Raw genomic sequence first — 22,263 nt, 5'->3', positions numbered from 1 at the left:
TGGTATTGTGTCTGTGGTCAGTGCTGGTATTGTGTCTGAGGTTGGTGCTGGTATTGTGTCTGTGGTTGGTGCTGGTATTGTGTCTGCGGTTGGTGCTGGTATGGTGTCTGCGGTTGGTGCTGGTAGTGTGTCTGTAGTTGGTGCTGGTATTGTGTCTGTGGTTGGTGCTGGTATGGTGTCTGCGGTTGGTGCTGGTATTGTGTCTGTAGTTGGTGCTGGTATGGTGTCTGTAGTTGGTGCTGGTATGGTGTCTGCGGTTGGTGCTGGTAGTGTGTCTGTAGTTGGTATGGTGTCTGTAGTTGGTGCTGGTATGGTGGCTGTGGTTGGTGCTGGTATTGTGTCTGTAGTTGGTGCTGGTATGGTGTCTGTAGTTGGTGCTGGTATGGTGTCTGTAGTTGGTGCTGGTAATGTGTCTGTAGTTGGTATGGTGTCTGTAGTTGGTGCTGGTATGGTGTCTGTAGTTGGTGCTGGTATGGTGTCTGTAGTTGGTGCTGGTATGGTGTCTGTAGTTGGTGCTGGTATTGTGTCTGTAGTTGGTGCTGGTATTGTGTCTGTGGTTGGTGCTGGTATGGTGTCTGTAGTTGGTGCTGGTATTGTGTCTGTAGTTGGTATGGTGTCTGTATGTCAGAAGGATACTGTATTCGTGGAGGATGAGCTGAACCAGTTTCTCAGAACACATCGTCAGAGGCACCATGGAGTTATAGGACAGACCTCCTCCTTTCTTGGGCTGAACACAAACACACCGTTGTCACAACACTACATACTAGCATCATACATGCATACTAGCATCGTACATACATACTAGCATCATACATACATACTAGCATCATACATACATACTACCATCATACATACATACTAGCATCATACATACATACTACATACATACTAGCATCATACATACATACTAGCATCATACATACATACTACCATCATACATACATACTAGCATCATACATACATACTACCATCATACATACATACTAGCATCATACATACATACATACCAGCATCATACATACAGTGGGGCAAAAAGTATTTAGTCAGCCACCAATTGTGCAAGTTCTCCCACTTAATTAATTAAAATTAAATTCATTAAAAATCCTACAATGTGATTTTCTGGATTTTTTTTTCTCATTTTGTCTGTCATAGTTGAAGTGTACCTATGATGAAAATTACAGGCCTCTCTCATCTTTTTAAGTGGGAGAACTTACACAATTGGTGGCTGACTAAATACTTATTTGCCCCACTGTACATACATACTAGCATCATACATACATACATACTAGCATCATACATACACTATATGACCAACAGTATGTGGACACCTGCTTGTCCAACATCTCATTCCAAAATCATGGTCATTAATATGGAGTTGGTTCCCCCATTGCTGCTATAACAGCCTCCACTCTTCTGGGAAGGCTTTCCACTAGATGTTGGAACATTGCTGCAATAACAGCCTCCACTCTTCTGGGAAGGCTTTCCACTAGATGTTGGAACATTGCTGCTATAACGGCCTCCACTCTTCTGGGAAGGCTTTCCACTAGATGTTGGAACAATGCTGCTGTAACAGCCTCCACTCTTCTGGGAAGGCTTTCCACTAGATGTTGGAACATTGCTGCTATAACAGCCTCCACTCTTCTGGGAAGGCTTTCCACTAGATGTTGGAACATTGCTGCTATAACAGCCTCCACTCTTCTGGGAAGGCTTTCCACTAGATGTTGGAACATTGCTGCTGTAACAGCCTCCACTCTTCTGGGAAGGCTTTCCACTAGATGTTGGAACATTGCTGCTATAACAGCCTCCACTCTTCTGGGAAGGCTTTCCACTAGATGTTGGAACATTGCTGCTATAACAGCCTCCACTCTTCTGGGAAGGCTTTCCACTAGATGTTGGAACATTGCTGCTATAACAGCCTCCACTCTTCTGGGAAGGCTTTCCACTAGATGTTGGAACATTGCTGCTGTAACAGCCTCCACTCTTCTGGGAAGGCTTTCCACTAGATGTTGGAACATTGCTGCTATAACAGCCTCCACTCTTCTGGGAAGGCTTTCCACTAGATGTTGGAACATTGCTGCTGTAACAGCCCCCACTCTTCAGGGAAGGCTTTCCACTAGATGTTGGAACATTGCTGCTATAACAGCCTCCAGTCTTCTGGGAAGGCTTTCCACTAGATGTTGGAACATTGCTGCTATAACAGCCTCCACTCTTCTGGGAAGGCTTTCCACTAGATGTTGGAACATTGCTGCTATAACAGCCTCCAGTCTTCTGGGAAGGCTTTCCTCTAGATGTTGGAACATTGCTGCTATAACAGCCTCCAGTCTTCTGGGAAGGCTTTCCACTAGATGTTGGAACATTGCTGCTATAACAGCCTCCACTCTTCTGGGAAGGCTTTCCACTAGATGTTGGAACATTGCTGCTATAACAGCCTCCAGTCTTCTGGGAAGGCTTTCCACTAGATGTTGGAACATTGCTGCTATAACAGCCTCCACTCTTCAGGGAAGGCTTTCCACTAGATGTTGGAACATTGCTGCTATAACAGCCTCCACTCTTCAGGGAAGGCTTTCCACTAGATGTTGGAACATTGCTGCTATAACAGCCTCCACTCTTCTGGGAAGGCTTTCCACTAGATGTTGGAACATTGCTGCTATAACAGCCTCCACTCTTCTGGGAAGGCTTTCCACTAGATGTTGGAACATTGCTGCTATAACAGCCTCCACTCTTCTGGGAAGGCTTTCCACTAGATGTTGGAACATTGCTGCTATAACAGCCTCCACTCTTCTGGGAAGGCTTTCCACTAGATGTTGGAACATTGCTGCTATAACAGCCTCCACTCTTCTGGGAAGGCTTTCCACTAGATGTTGGAACATTGCTGCTATAACAGCCTCCACTCTTCTGGGAAGGCTTTCCACTAGATGTTGGAACATTGCTGCTATAACAGCCTCCACTCTTCTGGGAAGGCTTTCCACTAGATGTTGGAACATTGCTGCTATAACAGCCGCCACTCTTCAGGGAAGGCTTTCCACTAGATGTTGGAACATTGCTGTTATAACAGCCTCCACTCTTCTGGGAAGGCTTTCCACTAGATGTTGGAACATTGCTGCTATAACAACCTCCACTCTTCTGGGAAGGCTTTCCACTAGATGTTGGAACATTGCTGCTATAACAGCCTCCACTCTTCTGGGAAGGCTTTCCACTAGATGTTGGAATATTGCTGCTATAACAGCCTCCAGTCTTCTGGGAAGGCTTTCCACTAGATGTTGGAATATTGCTGCTATAACAGCCTCCACTCTTCTGGGAAGGCTTTCCACTAGATGTTGGAACATTGCTGCTATAACAGCCTCCAGTCTTCTGGGAAGGCTTTCCACTAGATGTTGGAACATTGCTGCTATAACAGCCTCCAGTCTTCTGGGAAGGCTTTCCACTAGATGTTGGAACATTGCTGCTATAACAACCTCCACTCTTCTGGGAAGGCTTTCCACTAGATGTTGGAACATTGCTGCTATAACAGCCTCCACTCTTCTGGGAAGGCTTTCCGCTAGATGTTGGAACATTGCTGCTATAACAGCCTCCACTCTTCTGGGAAGGCTTTCCACTAGATGTTGGAACATTGCTGCTATAACAGCCTCCAGTCTTCTGGGAAGGCTTTCCACTAGATGTTGGATCATTGCTGCGGGGACTTGCTTCCATTCAGCCACAAGAGCATTAGTGAGGTCGGGTACTGATGTTGGGTGATTAGGCCTGGCTCGCAGTCGGCGTTCCAATTCATCCCAAAGGTGTTCGATGGGGTTGAGGTCAGGGCTCTGTGCAGGCCAGTCAAGTTCTTCCACACAGATCGACAAACCGTTTCTGTATGGACCTCGCTATGTGCATGCTGAAACAGGAAAGGGCCTTCCCCAAACTGTTGCCACAAAGTTGTAAACACAGAATCGTCAAGAATGTCATTGTATGCTGTAGCGTTAAGATTTCCCTTCATTGGAACTAAGGGGCCCGAACCATGTAAAACAGACCCAGACCATTATTCCTCCTCCACCCAACTTTACAGTTGGCACTATGCATTGGGGCACGTAACGTTCTCCTAGCAACCACAAAAACCCAGATTCATCCGTCGGACTGCCAGATAGTGAAGTGTGATTCATCACTCCAGAGAACATGTTTCCACTGCTCCAGAGTCCAATGGCAGCGAGGTTCACACCACCCCAGCCGACGCTTGGCATTGCGCATGGTGATCTTAGGCTTGTGTGCGGCTGCTCAGCCATGGAAACCCATTTCATGAAGCTCCCAACGATGTTGCATCCATAGGCAGTTTGGAACTCGGTAAGAAACTTTTGCAACCGAGGAAAGATGATTTTTACGCGTTTCAGAACTCGCCGGTCCCGTTCTGTAAGCTTGTGCGGTCTACCACTTTGCGGCTGAGCCGTTGTTGCTCCTAGACGTTTCCACTTCATAATAACAGCACTTACAGTCGACCGGGGGACAGCTCTAGCAGGGCAGAAATTTGACACACTGACTTGTTGGTAAAGGTGGCATCCTATGACGGTGCCTTGTTGAAAGTCACTGAGCTCTTCAGTAAGGCCATTCTACTGCCGATGTTTGTCTATGGAGATTGCATGGCTGTGTGCTAGATTCTATCCACTTATCAGCAGCGGGTGTGGCTGAAAAAGAATCCACTCATTAGGAGGGTATCCATATACACACTACAGTCCCTGGTTCGAGTCCAGGCTGTATCACCTCAATATACACATGGGTTCCCGAGTGGCGCAGCGGTCTGAGACACTGCATCTCAGTGCAAGAGGCGTCACTACAGTCCCTGGTTCGAGTCCAGGCTGTATCACATCCATATACACATGGGTTCCCGAGTGGCGCAGCGGTCTGAGACACTGCATCTCAGTGCAAGAGGCGTCACTACAGTCCCTGGTTCGAGTCCAGGCTGTATCACATCCATATACACATGGGTTCCCGAGTGGCGCAGCGGTCTGAGACACTGCATCTCAGTGCAAGAGGCGTCACTACAGTCCCTGGTTCGAGTCCAGGCTGTATCACATCCATATACACATGGGTTCCCGAGTGGCGCAGCGGTCTGAGACACTGCATCTCAGTGCAAGAGGCGTCACTACAGTCCCTGGTTCGAGTCCAGGCTGTATCACATCCGGCCGTGATTGGGAGTCCCATAGGGCGGCGCACAGCGTCGTCATGGTTTGGCCGGGGTAGCCGTCATTGTAATGAAGAATTTGTTCTTAAATGACTTGTTAAATAAAAGGTTAAATGTAAAATAATGTGATGTAGAAACTGACCTTAAAATAGATGTTGGGTTTGGAGCGGTTGAGTCTGATGCCGACGGACTCTAACTCTTTCTCCAGGAGTTTCCTGAGGAGACACAACACACTAACTAACTAACCAACCACACACAACTAACTAACCAACCACACTAACTAACTAACTAACTAACTAACCAACCACACACAACTAACTAACTAACTAACTAACCAACCACACACAACTAACTAACCAACCACACTAACTAACCAACCACACACAACTAACTAACTAACCTGGGGAGACAGAACACACTAACTAACTGAACACACTAATTAACTAACTAACCTGGGGAGACAGAACACACTAACTAACTAACCTGAGGAGACAGAACACACTAACTAACTAACCTGAGGAGACAGAACACACTAACTAACTAACCAACCACACACAACTAACTAACTAACCTGAGGAGACACAACACACTAACTAACTGAACACACTAACTAACTAACTAACCTGGGGAGACAGAACACACTAACTAACTAACCAACCACACACAACTAACTAACCAACCACACTAACTAACTAACCAACCACACACAACTAACTAACTAACCTGGGGAGACAGAACACACTAACTAACTGAACACACTAATTAACTAACTAACCTGGGGAGACAGAACACACTAACTAACTAACCAACCACACTAACCAACCTGGGGAGACAGACAGAACACACTAACTAACCTGGGGAGACACAACACACTAACTAACTAACCAACCACACTAACCAACCTGGGGAGACAGACAGAACACACTAACTAACTAACCGAACACACTAACTAACCTGAGGAGACAGAACACACTAACTAACTAACTAACTAACCTGAGACAGAACACACTAACTAACTAACCTGAGACAGAACACACTAACTAACCTGAGACAGAACACACTAACTAACTAACTAACCTGAGACAGAACACACTAACTAACCTGAGACAGAACACACTAACTAACTAACTAACTAACCTGAGACAGAACACACTAACTAACTAACTAACCTGAGGAGACAGAACACACTAACTAACTAACCTGGGGAGACAGAACACACTAACTAACTAACCTGGGGAGACAGAACACACTAACTAACTAACCTGGGGAGAGAGACAGAACACACTAACTAACTAACTAACCTGAGGAGACAGACAGAACACACTAACTAACCTGGGGAGACACAACACACTAACTAACTAACCAACCACACTAACCAACCTGGGGAGACAGACAGAACACACTAACTAACTAACTAACCTGAGGAGACAGAACACACTAACTAACTAACTAACCTGAGGAGACAGAACACACTAACTAACCTGAGGAGACAGAACACACTAACTAACTAACCTGGGGAGACAGAACACAAACTAACTAACTAACCTGGGAAGACAGACAGAACACACTAACTAACTAACCTGGGAAGACAGAACACACTAACTAACTAACCTGGGGAGACACAACACACTAACTAACCTGAGGAGACAGAACACACTAACTAACTAACTAACTAACCTGGGGAGACACAACACACTAACTAACTAACCTGAGGAGACAGAACACACTAACTAACTAACCTGAGGAGACAAAACACACTAACTAACTAACCTGGGGAGACAGAACACACTAACTAACCAGCTGGGACAGACAGAACCCACTAACTAACCAGCTGGGACAGACAGAACCCACTAACTAACCAGCTGGGACAGACAGAACACACTAACTAACCAGCTGGGACAGACAGAACACACTAACTAACCAGCTGGGACAGACAGAACACACTAACTAACCAGCTGGGACAGACAGAACACACTAACTAACCAGCTGGGACAGACAGAACAGTACCTAACTAGTAACTAACTAGCTGCTAGTACTAAGAACAGAACACACACCTCTGTACGTCTCCCTTGGTGGCGTCCAGCATCATGATGACCACGTCTGCTGTCCTGGCAACAGCAATGACCTGCCGACCTCGACCCTTACCTACGAAACACACACAAAGGTCAGAGGTCACCCAATCACAACAATGAGTTAAAATCATCATCCAATCATAAAAGGCCTCTATATTAATAGCCCAGAGATAACACAGCGCTCTATATTAATAGCTCAGAGATAACACAGCGCTCTATATTAATAGCTGAGATAACAGTGCTCTATATTAATAGATCAGAGATAACACAGCGCTCTATATTAATAGCTGAGATAACAGTGCTCTATATTAATAGCTCAGAGATAACACAGTGCTCTATATTAATAGCCCAGAGATAACACAGTGCTCTATATTAATAGCTCAGAGATAACACAACTCTCTATATTAATAGCTCAGAGATAACACAGCGCTCTATATTAATAGCTCAGAGATAACACAGTGCTCTATATTAATAGCTCAGAGATAACACAGCGCTCTATATTAATAGCTCAGAGATAACACAGCGCTCTATATTAATAGCTCGGAGATAACACAGTGCTCTATATTAATAGCTCGGAGATAACACATCGCTCTATATTAATAGCTCAGAGATAACGCAGTGCTCTATATTAATAGCTCAGAGATAACACAACACTCTATATTAATAGCTCAGAGATAACACAGCGCTCTATATTAATAGCTCAGAGATAACACAGCGCTCTATATTAATAGCTCAGAGATAACACAGAGCTCTATATTAATAGCTCAGAGATAACACAGTGCTCTATATTAATAGCTCAGAGATAACACAGCGCTCTATATTAATAGCTCAGAGATAACACAGCGCTCTATATTAATAGCTCAGAGATAACACAGCGCTCTACATTAATAGCTCAGAGATAACACAGTGCTCTACATTAATAGCTCAGAGATAACACAGAGCTCTACATTAATAGCTCAGAGATAACACATCGCTCTATATTAATAGCTCAGAGATAACACAGCGCTCTATATTAATAGCTCAGAGATAACACAGCGCTCTATATTAATAGCTCAGAGATAACACAGCGATCTATATTAATAGCTCAGAGATAACACAGGGCTGAACGTGGCAGCAACCCCCTAACCCTCACGGTAACCCTAACCCTCACGGTAACCCTAACCCTCACGGTAACCCTAACCCTCACGGTAACCCTAACCCTCACGGTAACCCTAACCCTCACGGTAACCCTAACCCTCACGGTAACCCTAACCCTCCCGGTAACCCTAACCCTCACGGTAACCCCAACCCTCACGGTAACCCTAACCCTCACGGTAACCCTAACCCTCACGGTAACCCTAACCCTCACGGTAACCCTAACCCTCACGGTAACCCTAACCATCACGTACCTTGGGAAGCTCCTTCTATGATTCCTGGCAGATCCAGAAGCTGGATGTTGGCTCCATTATACTGCAGGACAACAGGATGGGTTATTATACACTACTGTCAGCTGGATGTGGGCTCCATTATACTGCAGGACAACACGATGGGTTATTATACACTACTGTCAGCTGGATGTTGGCTCCATTATACTGCAGGACAACAGGATGGGTTATTATACACTACTGTCAGCTGGATGTTGGCTCCATTATACTGCAGGACAACAGGATGGGTTATTATACACTACTGTCAGCTGGATGTGGGCTCCATTATACTGCAGGACAACAGGATGGGTTATTATACACTACTGTCAGCTGGATGTGGGCTCCATTATACTGCAGGACAACAGGATGGGTTATTATACACTACTGTCAGCTGGATGTTGGCTCCATTATACTGCAGGACAACAGGATGGGTTATTATACACTACTGTCAGCTGGATGTGGGCTCCATTATACTGCAGGACAACAGGATGGGTTATTATACACTACTGTCAGCTGGATGTGGGCTCCATTATACTGCAGGACAACACGATGGGTTATTATACACTACTGTCAGCTGGATGTTGGCTCCATTATACTGCAGGACAACAGGATGGGTTATTATACACTACTGTCAGCTGGATGTTGGCTCCATTATACTGCAGGACAACAGGATGGGTTATTATACACTACTGTCAGCTGGATGTTGGCTCCATTATACTGCAGGACAACAGGATGGGTTATTATACACTACTGTCAGCTGGATGTGGGCTCCATTATACTGCAGGACAACAGGATGGGTTATTATACACTACTGTCAGCTGGATGTGGGCTCCATTATACTGCAGGACAACAGGATGGGTTATTATACACTACTGTCAGCTGGATGTTGGCTCCATTATACTGCTGGACAACACGATGGGTTATTATACACTACTGTCAGCTGGATGTTGGCTCCATTATACTGCAGGACAACAGGATGGGTTATTATACACTACTGTCAGCTGGATGTTGGCTCCATTATACTGCAGGACAACAGGATGGGTTATTATACACTACTGTCAGCTGGATGTTGGCTCCATTATACTGCAGGACAACAGGATGGGTTATTATACACTACTGTCAGCTGGATGTTGGCTCCATTATACTGCAGGACAACAGGATGGGTTATTATACACTACTGTCAGCTGGATGTTGGCTCCATTATACTGCAGGACAACAGGATGGGTTATTATACACTACTGTCAGCTGGATGTTGGCTCCATTATACTGCAGGACAACAGGATGGGTTATTATACACTACTGTCAGCTGGATGTGGGCTCCATTATACTGTGTGTGGCATGGGGTGGTGTGTGGTATATGGTATGGGCTGGTGTGTGGTATGGCGTGTGGCATGGGGTGGTGTGTGGTATGGTATAGTGTGTGGTATGGGGTGTGGTATGGGGTGGTGTATGGTATGGGGTGGTGTGTATGGTATGGGGTGGTGTGTGGTATATGGGGTGGTGTGTGGTATATGGGGTGGTGTGTGGTATGGGGTGGTGTGTGGTATATGGGGTGGTGTGTGGTATGGTGGTGTGTGGTATGGTGTGTGGTATGGTGTGTGGTATGGGGTGGTGTGTGGTATGGGGTGTGGTATGGGGTGATGTGTGGTATGGAGTGTGGCATGGGGTGGTGTGTTGTATGGGGTGGTGTGTGGTATGGTGGTGTGTGGTATGGGGTGGTGTGTGGTATGGGGGTGGTGTGTGGTATGGGGTGGTGTGTGGGGTGGTGTGTGGTATGGGGTGTGGTATGGGGTGGTGTGTGGTATGGTGTGTGGTATGGGGTGGTGTGTGGTATGGAGTGGTGTGTGGTATGGGGTGGTGTGTGGTATGGGGTGTGGTATGGGGTGGTGTGTGGTATGGAGTGGTGTGTGGTATATGGGGTGGTGTGTGGTATGGGGTGGTGTGTGGTATGGGGTGGTGTGTGGTATATGGGGTGGTGTGTGGTATATGGGGTGGTGTGTGGTATGGGGTGGTGTGTGGTATGGGGTGGTGTGTGGTATATGGGGTGGTGTGTGGTATGGGGTGGTGTGTGGTATGGGGTGGTGTGTGGTATGGGGTGGTGTGTGGTATATGGGGTGGTGTGTGGTATGGGGTGTGGTATGGGGTGGTGTGTGGTATGGGGTGGTGTGTGGTATGGTGTGTGGTATGGTATAGTGTGTGGTATGGTATAGTGTGTGGTATGGGGTGGTGTATGGTATGGGGTGGTGTGTGGTATGGGGTGGTGTGTGGTATGGGGTGGTGTGTGGTATGGGGTGGTGTGTGGTATGGTGTGTGGTATGGTATAGTGTGTGGTATGGTGTGTGGTATGGGGTGGTGTGGTATGGTGTGTGGTATGGGGTGGTGTGTGGTATGGTGTGTGGTATGGGGTGGTGTGTGGTATGGGGTGGTGTGTGGTATGGGGTAGTGTGTGGTATGGGGTAGTGTGTGGTATGGGGTAGTGTGTGGTATGGGGTAGTGTGTGGTATGGGGTAGTGTGTGGTATGGGGTGGTGTGTGGTATGGGGTAGTGTGTGGTATGGGGTAGTGTGTGGTATGGGGTAGTGTGTGGTATGGGGTGGTGTGTGGTATGGGGTGGTGTGTGGTATGAGGGTGGTGTGTGGTATGGGGTGGTGTGTGGTGGTGTGTGGTATGGGGTGGTGTGTGGTATGGGGGTGGTGTGTGGTATGGGGTGGGGTGGTATGGGGGTGGTGTGTGGTATGGGGTGGTGTGTGCTATGGGGTGGTGTGTGCTATGGGGTGTGGTATGGGGTGGTGTGTGGTATGGGGTGGTGTGTGGTATGGGGTGGTGTGTGCTATGGGGTGGTGTGTGGTATGGGGTGGTGTGTGGTATGGGGTGGTGTGTGGTATGGGGTGGTGTGTGGTATGGGGTGGTGTGTGCTATGGGGTGTGGTATGGGGTGGTGTGTGCTATGGGGTGGTGTGTGGTATGGGGTGGTGTGTGGTATGGGGTGGTGTGTGGTATGGGGTGGTGTGTGTTATGGGGTGGGTTGTGGTATGGGGTGGTGTGTGCTATGGGGTGTGGTATGGGGTGGTGTGTGGTATGGGGTGGTGTGTGGTATGGGGTATATGGTGTGGTGTGGTGTGTGGTGTATATGTACCTCTATAACTCCAGGGATACAGGTCAGGGTGGTGTGTGGTATGGTGTGTGGTATGGGGTGGTGTGTGGTATGGTGTGGTGTGATATGGTTCGGTGTGTGGTATGGGATGGTGTGTGGTACGGGGTGTGTGGTACGGGGTGTATGGTGTGGATGTACCTCTATAACTCCAGGGATACAGGTCAGGGTGGTGTGTGGTATGGTGTGTGGTATGGGGTGGTGTGTGGTATGGTGTGGTATGGTACGGTGTGTGGTGTGGGGTGGTGTGTGGTATGGGGTGTGTGGTACGGGGTGTGTGGTACGGGGTGTATGGTGTGGATGTACCTCTATAACTCCAGGGATACAGGTCAGGGTGGTGTGTGGTACGGGGTGGTGTGTGGTATGGGATGGTGTGTGGTATGGGGTGGTGTGTGGTATGGGGTATATGGTGTGGTGTATATGTACCTCTATAACTCCAGGGATACAGGTCAGGGTGGTGTGTGGTATGGTATGGGGTGGTGTGTGGTATGGTGTGGTGTGGTATGGTACGGTGTGTGGTGTGGGGTGGTGTGTGGTATGGGGTGTGTGGTACGGGGTGTATGGTGTGCATGTACCTCTATAACTCCAGGGATACAGGTCAGGGTGGTGTGTGGTATGTGGTGGTGTGTGGTATGGGGTGGTGTATGGGGTGGTGTGTGGTATGGGGTGGTGTGTGGTATATGGTGTGTGGTATGGTATGGTGTGTGGTATGGGGTGTATGGTATGGATGTACCTCTATAACTCCAGGGATACAGGTCAGGGTGGTGTGTGGTATATGGTGTGTGGTGTGGGGTGGTGTGTGGTACGGGGTGTATGGTGTGGATGTACCTCTATAACTCCAGGGATACAGGTCAGGGTGGTGTGTGGTATGGGGTGGTGTGTGTGGTATGGTGTGGTGTGTGGTATGGGGTGGTGTGTGGTACGGGGTGTATGGTGTGGATGTACCTCTATAACTCCAGGGATACAGGTCAGGGTGGTGTGTGGTATATGGTGTGTGGTGTGGGGTGGTGTGTGATATGGGGTGGTGTGTGTGGTATGGTGTGGTGTGTGGTATGGGGTGTGTGGTACGGGGTGTGTGGTATGGTATGGGGTGGTGTGGATGTACCTCTATAACTCCAGGGATACAGGTCAGGGTGGTGTGTGGTATGGGGTGTGGTATGGGGTGGTGTGTGGTATGGGGTGGTATATGGTGTGGTGTATATGTACCTCTATAACTCCAGGGATACAGGTCAGGGTGGTGTGTGGTATGGGGTGTGGTATGGGGTGGTGTGTGGTATGGGGTGGTATATGGTGTGGTGTATATGTACCTCTATAACTCCAGGGATACAGGTCAGGGTGGTGTGTGGTATGGGGTATATGGTGTGTGGTATGGTGTGTGTGGTGTGGATGTACCTCTATAACTCCAGGGATGCAGGTCAGGGTGGTGTGTGGTATGGGGTATATGGTGTGTGGTATGGTGTGTGTGGTGTGGATGTACCTCTATAACTCCAGGGATATAGGTCAGGGTGGTGTGTGGTATGGGGTATATGGTGTGTGGTATGGTGTGTGTGGTGTGGATGTACCTCTATAACTCCAGGGATGCAGGTCAGGGTGGTGTGTGGTATGGTGTGTGTGGTGTGGATGTACCTCTATAACTCCAGGGATGCAGGTCAGGGTGGTGTGTGGTATGGGGTATATGGTGTGTGGTATGGTGTGTGTGGTGTGGATGTACCTCTATAACTCCAGGGATGCAGGTCAGGGTGGTGTGTGGTATGGGGTATATGGTGTGTGGTATGGTGTGTGTGGTGTGGATGTACCTCTATAACTCCAGGGATATAGGTCAGGGTGGTGTGTGGTATGGGGTATATGGTGTGTGGTATGGTGTGTGTGGTGTGGATGTACCTCTATAACTCCAGGGATATAGGTCAGGGTGGTGTGTGGTATGGGGTATATGGTGTGTGGTATGGTGTGTGTGGTGTGGATGTACCTCTATAACTCCAGGGATATAGGTCAGGGTGGTGTGTGGTATGGGGTATATGGTGTGTGGTATGGTGTGTGTGGTGTGGATGTACCTCTATAACTCCAGGGATGCAGGTCAGGGTGGTGAACTCGTAGGAAGCTGCTTCACTGGCTGTTGCTGTCATCAGACTGAGGAAGGTGGACTAGAGGACAGAGACAGAGACACGAGTTAACACACAGGACTAGAGGACAGAGACACGAGTTAACATTTACATTTTACATTTAAGTCATTTAGCAGACGCTCTTATCCAGAGCGACTTACAAATTGGTGCATTCACCTTATGATATCCAGTGGAACAGCCACTTTACAATAGTGCATCTAAATCTTTTAAGGGGGGGGGGGGGGTGAGAAGGATTACTTTATCCTATCCTAGGTATTCCTTAAAGAGGTGGGGTTTCAGGTGTCTCCGGAAGGTGGTGATTGACTCACAGGACTAGAGGACAGAGACAGACACGAGTTAACACACAGGACTAGAGGACAGAGACACGAGTTAACACACAGGACTAGAGGACAGAGACAGAGACACGAGTTAACACACAGGACTAGAGGACAGAGACACGAGTTAACACACAGGACTAGAGGACAGAGACACGAGTTAACACACAGGACTAGAGGACAGAGACATGGGTTAACACACAGGACTAGAGGACAGAGACACGGGTTAACACACAGGACTAGAGGACAGAGACAGAGACACGAGTTAACACACAGGACTAGAGGACAGAGACACGGGTTAACACACAGGACTAGAGGACAGAGACACGGGTTAACACACAGGACTAGAGGACAGAGACAGAGACACGAGTTAACACACAGGACTAGAGGACAGAGACATGGGTTAACACACAGGACTAGAGGACAGGGACATGGGTTAACACACAGGACTAGAGACAGACACGGGTTAACACACAGGACTAGAGGACAGAGACATGGGTTAACACACAGGACTAGAGGACAGAGACATGGGTTAACACACAGGACTAGAGGACAGAGACAGAGACACGAGTTAAAACACAGGACTAGAGAAGAGAGACACGAGTTAACACACAGGACTAGAGGACAGGGACATGGGTTAACACGCAGGACTAGAGGACAGGGACATGGGTTAACACACAGGACTAGAGGACAGAGACACGAGTTAACACACAGGACTAGAGGACAGAGACACGAGTTAACACACAGGACTAGAGGACAGAGACATGGGTTAACACACAGGACTAGAGGACAGAGACATGGGTTAACACACAGGACTAGAGGACAGAGACAGAGACACGGGTTAACACACAGGACTAGAGGACAGAGACAGAGACATGGGTTAACACACAGGACTAGAGGACAGAGACATGGGTTAACACACAGGACTAGAGGACAGAGACACGAGTTAACATACAGGACTAGAGGACAGAGACATGGGTTAACACACAGGACTAGAGGACAGAGACATGGGTTAACACACATGACTAGAGGACAGAGACAGAGACACGAGTTAAAACACAGGACTAGAGAAGAGAGACACGAGTTAACACACAGGACTAGAGGACAGGGACATGGGTTAACACGCAGGACTAGAGGACAGGGACATGGGTTAACACACAGGACTAGAGGACAGAGACACGAGTTAACATACAGGACTAGAGGACAGAGACATGGGTTAACACACAGGACTAGAGGACAGAGACATGGGTTAACACACAGGACTAGAGGACAGAGACATGGGTTAACACACAGGACTAGAGGACAGAGACACGAGTTAACATACAGGACTAGAGGACAGAGACATGGGTTAACACACAGGACTAGAGGACAGAGACATGGGTTAACACACAGGACTAGAGGACAGAGACAGAGACACGAGTTAAAACACAGGACTAGAGAAGAGAGACACGAGTTAACACACAGGACTAGAGGACAGGGACATGGGTTAACACGCAGGACTAGAGGACAGGGACATGGGTTAACACACAGGACTAGAGGACAGAGACACGAGTTAACATACAGGACTAGAGGACAGAGACACGGGTTAACACACAGGACTAGAGGACAGGATGTGAGCAGTCTGTTTCCTGTCTGACCCACCTAGAGGACAGGATGTGAGCAGTCTGTTTCCTGTCTGACCCACCTAGAGGACAGGATGTGAGCAGTCTGTTTCCTGTCTGACCCACCTAGAGGACAGGATGTGAGCAGTCTGTTTCCTGTCTGACCCACCTAGAGGACAGGATGTGAGCAGTCTGTTTCCTGTCTGACCCACCTAGAGGACAGGATGTGAGCAGTCTGTTTCCTGTCTGACCCACCTAGAGGACAGGATGTGAGCAGTGTGAGTGTGTGAGTGTGACAGAGACACGAGTTAACACACAGGACTAGAGGACAGAGACAGAGACACGAGTTAACACACAGGACTAGAGGACAGAGACACGGGTTAACACACAGGACTAGAGGACAGAGACAGAGACACGAGTTAACACACAGGACTAGAGGACAGAGACACGAGTTAACACACAGGACTAGAGGACAGAGACACGGGTTAACACACAGGACTAGAGGACAGAGACACGGGTTAACACACAGGACTAGAGGACAGAGACAGAGACACGAGTTAACACACAGGACTAGAGGACAGAGACACGGGTTAACACACAGGACTAGAGGACAGAGACACGGGTTAACACACAGGACTAGAGGACAGAGACAGAGACACGAGTTAACACACAGGACTAGAGGACAGAGACATGGGTTAACACACAGGACTAGAGGACAGGGACATGGGTTAACACACAGGACTAGAGACAGACACGGGTTAACACACAGGACTAGAGGACAGAGACATGGGTTAACACACAGGACTAGAGGACAGGGACATGGGTTAACACACAGGACTAGAGGACAGAGACACGGGTTAACACACAGGACTAGAGGACAGAGACATGGGTTAACACACAGGACTAGAGGACAGAGACATGGGTTAACACACAGGACTAGAGGACAGGGACATGGGTTAACACGCAGGACTAGAGGACAGGGACATGGGTTAACACACAGGACTAGAGACAGACACGGGTTAACACACAGGACTAGAGGACAGAGACATGGGTTAACACACAGGACTAGAGGACAGGGACATGGGTTAACACACAGGACTAGAGGACAGAGACATGAGTTAACACACAGGACTAGAGGACAGAGACATGGGTTAACACACAGGACTAGAGGACAGAGACATGGGTTAACACACAGGACTAGAGGACAGAGACAGAGACACGAGTTAAAACACAGGACTAGAGGACAGAGACACGAGTTAACATACAGGACTAGAGGACAGAGACACGGGTTAACACACAGGACTAGAGGACAGGATGTGAGCAGTCTGTTTCCTGTCTGACCCACCTAGAGGACAGGATGTGAGCAGTCTGTTTCCTGTCTGACCCACCTAGAGGACAGGATGTGAGCAGTCTGTTTCCTGTCTGACCCACCTAGAGGACAGGATGTGAGCAGTCTGTTTCCTGTCTGACCCACCTAGAGGACAGGATGTGAGCAGTCTGTTTCCTGTCTGACCCACCTAGAGGACAGGATGTGAGCAGTCTGTTTCCTGTCTGACCCACCTAGAGGACAGGATGTGAGCAGTCTGTTTCCTGTCTGACCCACCTAGAGGACAGGATGTGAGCAGTCTGTTTCCTGTCTGACCCACCTAGAGGACAGGATGTGAGCAGTCTGTTTCCTGTCTGACCCACCTAGAGGACAGGATGTGAGCAGTCTGTTTCCTGTCTGACCCACCTAGAGGACAGGATGTGAGCAGTCTGTTTCCTGTCTGACCCACCTTTCCGACGGAGGGGAAGCCAATCAGAGCGACACGTGCGTCTCCAGACTTCATGACATCGAAGCCCTCTCCTTTGGCTCCTGCGGTCTTGGAAGGTTCCAGCAGCTGGGCGCGGTACTTCGCTAGCTTAGCCTTCAACAGGCCCAGATGGTACTCCGTGGCTACACACACAGGGGGAATACTGGGACTTAGCTAGCTTAGCCTTCAACAGGCCCAGGTGGTACTCCGTGGCTACACACACAGGGGGAATATTGGGACTTAGCTAGCTTAGCCTTCAGCAGGCCCAGATGGTACTCCGTGGCTACACACACAGGGGGAATACTGGGACTTAGCTAGCTTAGCCTTCAACAGGCCCAGATGGTACTCCGTGGCTACACACACAGGGGGAATACTGGGACTTAGCTAGCTTAGCCTTCAGCAGGCCCAGATGGTACTCCGTGGCTACACACACAGGGGGAATACTGGGACTTAGCTAGCTTAGCCTTCAACAGGCCCAGATGGTACTCCGTGGCTACACACACAGGGGGAATACTGGGACTTAGCTAGCTTAGCCTTCAGCAGGCCCAGATGGTACTCCGTGGCTACACACACAGGGGGAATACTGGGACTTAGCTAGCTTAGCCTTCAACAGGCCCAGATGGTACTCCGTGGCTACACACACAGGGGGAATACTGGGACTTAGCTAGCTTAGCCTTCAACAGGCCCAGATGGTACTCCGTGGCTACACACACAGGGGGAATACTGGGACTTAGCTAGCTTAGCCTTCAGCAGGCCCAGATGGTACTCCGTGGCTACACACACAGGGGGAATACTGGGACTTAGCTAGCTTAGCCTTCAACAGGCCCAGATGGTACTCCGTGGCTACACACACAGGGGGAATACTGGGACTTAGCTAGCTTAGCCTTCAGCAGGCCCAGATGGTACTCCGTGGCTACACACACAGGGGGAATACTGGGACTTAGCTAGCTTAGCCTTCAGCAGGCCCAGATGGTACTCCGTGGATACACACACAGGGGGAATACTGGGACTTAGCTAGCTTAGCCTTCAGCAGGCCCAGATGGTACTCCGTGGCTACACACACAGGGGGAATACTGGGACTTAGCTAGCTTAGCCTTCAGCAGGCCCAGTTGGTACTCCGTGGATACACACACAGGGGGAACATTAGGTTGGTTCAACAACGTATCCTTTCTCAGCTACTGGCTAACAACAGCAAGGTAGAGAAGAGACCAGGCAGTCAGCCTGCTAATTAGTGTTCACAGAGACCAGGCAGTCAGCCTGCTAATTAGTGTTCACAGAGACCAGGCAGTCAGCCTGCTAATTAGTGTTCACAGAGACCAGGCAGTCAGCCCACTAATTAGTGTTCACAGAGACCAGGCAGTCAGCCTGCTAATTAGTGTTCACAGAGAACCAGGCAGTCAGCCCACTAATTAGTGTTCACAGAGACCAGGCAGTCAGCCTGCTAATTAGTGTTCACAGAGACCAGGCAGTCAGCCCACGAATTAGTGTTCACAGAGACCAGGCAGTCAGCCTGCTAATTAGTGTTCACAGAGACCAGGCAGTCAGCCCACTAATTAGTGTTCACGGAGACCAGGCAGTCAGCCTGCTAATTAGTGTTCACAGAGACCAGGCAGTCAGCCCACTAATTAGTGTTCACAGAGAACCAGGCAGTCAGCCTGCTAATTAGTGTTCACAGAGACCAGGCAGTCAGCCTGCTAATTAGTGTTCACAGAGACCAGGCAGTCAGCCCACTAATTAGTGTTCACAGAGACCAGGCAGTCAGCCCGCTAATTAGTGTTCACAGAGACCAGGCAGTCAGCCCGCTAATTAGTGTTCACAGAGAACCAGGCAGTCAGCCCGCTAATTAGTGTTCACAGAGACCAGGCAGTCAGCCTGCTAATTAGTGTTCACAGAGACCAGGCAGTCAGCCCGCTAATTAGTGTTCACAGAGACCAGGCAGTCAGCCTGCTAATTAGTGTTCACAGAGACCAGGCAGTCAGCCTGCTAATTAGTGTTCACAGAGAACCAGGCAGTCAGCCTGCTAATTAGTGTTCACAGAGACCAGGCAGTCAGCCTGCTAATTAGTGTTCACAGAGAACCAGGCAGTCAGCCTGCTAATTAGTGTTCACAGACAACCAGGCAGTCAGCCTGCTAATTAGTGTTCACAGAGACCAGGCAGTCAGCCTGCTAATTAGTGTTCACAGAGAACCAGGCAGTCAGCCTGCTAATTAGTGTTCACAGAGACCAGGCAGTCAGGCCAATAAGAGGTCTCTTCCCAGTCCCCAAGTCCAGAACAGACTATGGGAGGTGCACAGTACTACATAGAGCCATGACTACATGGAACTCTATTCCACAGCAGGTAACTGATGCAGCAGGAGAATCAGATTTAAAAACAGGTTAAAGTACACCTTATGGAGCAGCGGGGACTGTGAAGAGACACACACAGACACCTGCATACACACATAACATACATACACAACATACGCACTATTCACACACGTACACATGGATGTAGTGTTGTAGATATGTGGTAGTGGAGTAGGGGCCTGAGGGCAAACACACCGTGTGTTGTAGATATGTAGGGGCCTGAGGGCAAACACACCGTGTGTTGTAGATATGTAGGGGCCTGAGGGCAAACACATAGTGTGTTGTAGATATGTAGGGGCCTGAGGGCAAACACATAGTGTGTTGTAGATATGTAGGGGCCTGAGGGCAAACACATAGTGTGTTGTAGATATGTAGGGGCCTGAGGGCAAACACATAGTGTGTTGTAGATATGTAGGGGCCTGAGGGCAAACACATAGTGTGTTGTAGATATGTAGGGGCCTGAGGGCAAACACACCGTGTGTTGTAGATATGTAGGGGCCTGAGGGCAAACACACCGTGTGTTGTAGATATGTAGGGGCCTGAGGGCAAACACATAGTGTGTTGTAGATATGTAGGGGCCTGAGGGCAAACACATAGTGTGTTGTAGATATGTAGGGGCCTGAGGGCAAACACATAGTGTGTTGTAGATATGTAGGGGCCTGAGGGCAAACACATAGTGTGTTGTAGATATGTAGGGGCCTGAGGGCAAACACATAGTGTGTTGTAGATATGTAGGGGCCTGAGGGCAAACACATAGTGTGTTGTAGATATGTAGGGGCCTGAGAGCAAACACATAGTGTGTTGTAGATATGTAGGGGCCTGAGGGCAAACACATAGTGTGTTGTAGATATGTAGGGGCCTGAGGGCAAACACATAGTGTGTTGTAGATATGTAGGGGCCTGAGGGCAAACACATAGTGTGTTGTGAATTCTGCAATGAAAGTATTGTAATGTTTTTTAAATTGTGTAACTGCTTAATTTAGCTGGACCCCAGGAAGAGTAGCTGAGCTAATGGGGATCCATAAAAAATAAAAATACACAAATTCGTGCTGACACTCTCACTGTGACATAAGTTGATATAAATGTCCTGAGTAAGAGTAACTGGCTAGCTAACCAGCCGGCCACTCTCAGCACACCTCTCTGTCTTACCTTTGTTTTTCTGTGTTCGAGAGATCTCTCTCTCTATCTCTCCTATCTTCTCCAGGATACCCATGTTGTCACAGCTGGCAGGTTACACTTCTAGTCTGGTTACTGTCTGGAGAAACAGACACAACAGACTGGTTACTGCCTGGAGAAACAGACACATCAGACTGGTTACTGCCTGGAGAAACAGACACAACAGACTGGTTACTGCCTGGAGAGAGACAGACACACACAACAGACTGGTTACTGTCTGGAGAGAGACAGACACAATACATCAGACTGGTTACTGTCTGGAGAGAGACAGACACACACAACAGACGGGTTACTGCCTGGAGAGAGACAGACACACACAACAGACTGGTTACTGCCTGGAGAGAGACAGACACAATACATCAGACTGGTTACTGTCTGGAGAGAGACAGACACAATACATCAGACTGGTTACTGTCTGGAGAGAGACAGACACAATACATCAGACTGGTTACTGTCTGGAGAGAGACAGACACACACAACAGACTGGTTACTGTCTGGAGAGAGAAACACACACAACAGACTGGTTACTGCCTGTAGACAGAGACACACAACAGACTGGAACCACTGGGGGCTGCTGGGTGGAGGACGGCTCATAATAATGGTTGGAACGGAGCGACTGGAAACCATGTGTTTGATACCATTCCACTCCAGCCATTACCACGAGTCCATCCTCCCGAATTAACGTGCCACCAACCTCCTGTGACTGAAACGTGTCAAAACTGTTACTCCACAATAGCCTAGCAAGCTCGCTAACTAGCGTTAGCTTCCTGTGTTAGCCAACTAGTGAGAAGACAGCAACAATAATTGGTCAATCAAATGAAAACTACAGATTTAACCATAAACAAAGAAGTTAACATACAAACACAAAACTGATCCGCCGGTAGTAATATCTATGAAAAATACACTTTAAATGTGTTCGACTCAACTGCATGCATAGAAAAATGACATCACAAACCGGAACTGGAGGGTTCCGTTCTCTTTTCACTCCGGTGGGGAACAAAACATCTAACGTTAACTACCTGCAAAAATAGTTCTTAGTCAATTCTCAAATAGTTTACGGAACACTGTTCGAGTGGACTTACTGCCCTACATGTTTAGAGTTAATTCAATTAATAACATGTGTAGTTGGTGAACATAG

General features: G+C 48.4%; 1 protein-coding gene across 3 annotated transcripts in view; it reads right to left on the bottom strand.

The window, feature by feature from the left end:
• The window catches only part of LOC139568568 (developmentally-regulated GTP-binding protein 2-like), a 29,398-nt gene extending 7,191 nt beyond the window's left edge, over positions 1-22,207 (bottom strand). The window contains exons 1-8 of one of the 3 annotated variants that reach the window (XM_071390506.1): positions 22,081-22,207; positions 21,099-21,204; positions 17,587-17,747; positions 13,828-13,917; positions 8,613-8,673; positions 7,207-7,297; positions 5,295-5,367; positions 637-727 (exon numbers count right to left, since the gene is read on the bottom strand). In XM_071390506.1, coding sequence (XP_071246607.1) covers positions 637-727; positions 5,295-5,367; positions 7,207-7,297; positions 8,613-8,673; positions 13,828-13,917; positions 17,587-17,747; positions 21,099-21,162 — 631 coding nt within the window. In that variant the 5' untranslated portion in view covers positions 21,163-21,204; positions 22,081-22,207. Of the gene's footprint in view, positions 1-636; positions 728-5,294; positions 5,368-7,206; positions 7,298-8,612; positions 8,674-13,827; positions 13,918-17,586; positions 17,748-21,098; positions 21,238-21,984 lie in introns of all 3 variants that reach the window. The other 2 variants (XM_071390491.1, XM_071390497.1) reach the window with 2 other exon arrangements.
• Positions 22,208-22,263: the final 56 nt, after the last annotated feature.

Source organism: Salvelinus alpinus, chromosome 1 (genome assembly GCF_045679555.1).
Source record: "Salvelinus alpinus chromosome 1, SLU_Salpinus.1, whole genome shotgun sequence".
Classification (NCBI taxonomy): domain Eukaryota; kingdom Metazoa; phylum Chordata; class Actinopteri; order Salmoniformes; family Salmonidae; genus Salvelinus; species Salvelinus alpinus.
This window is presented reverse-complemented; position numbering and strand designations above follow the sequence as displayed.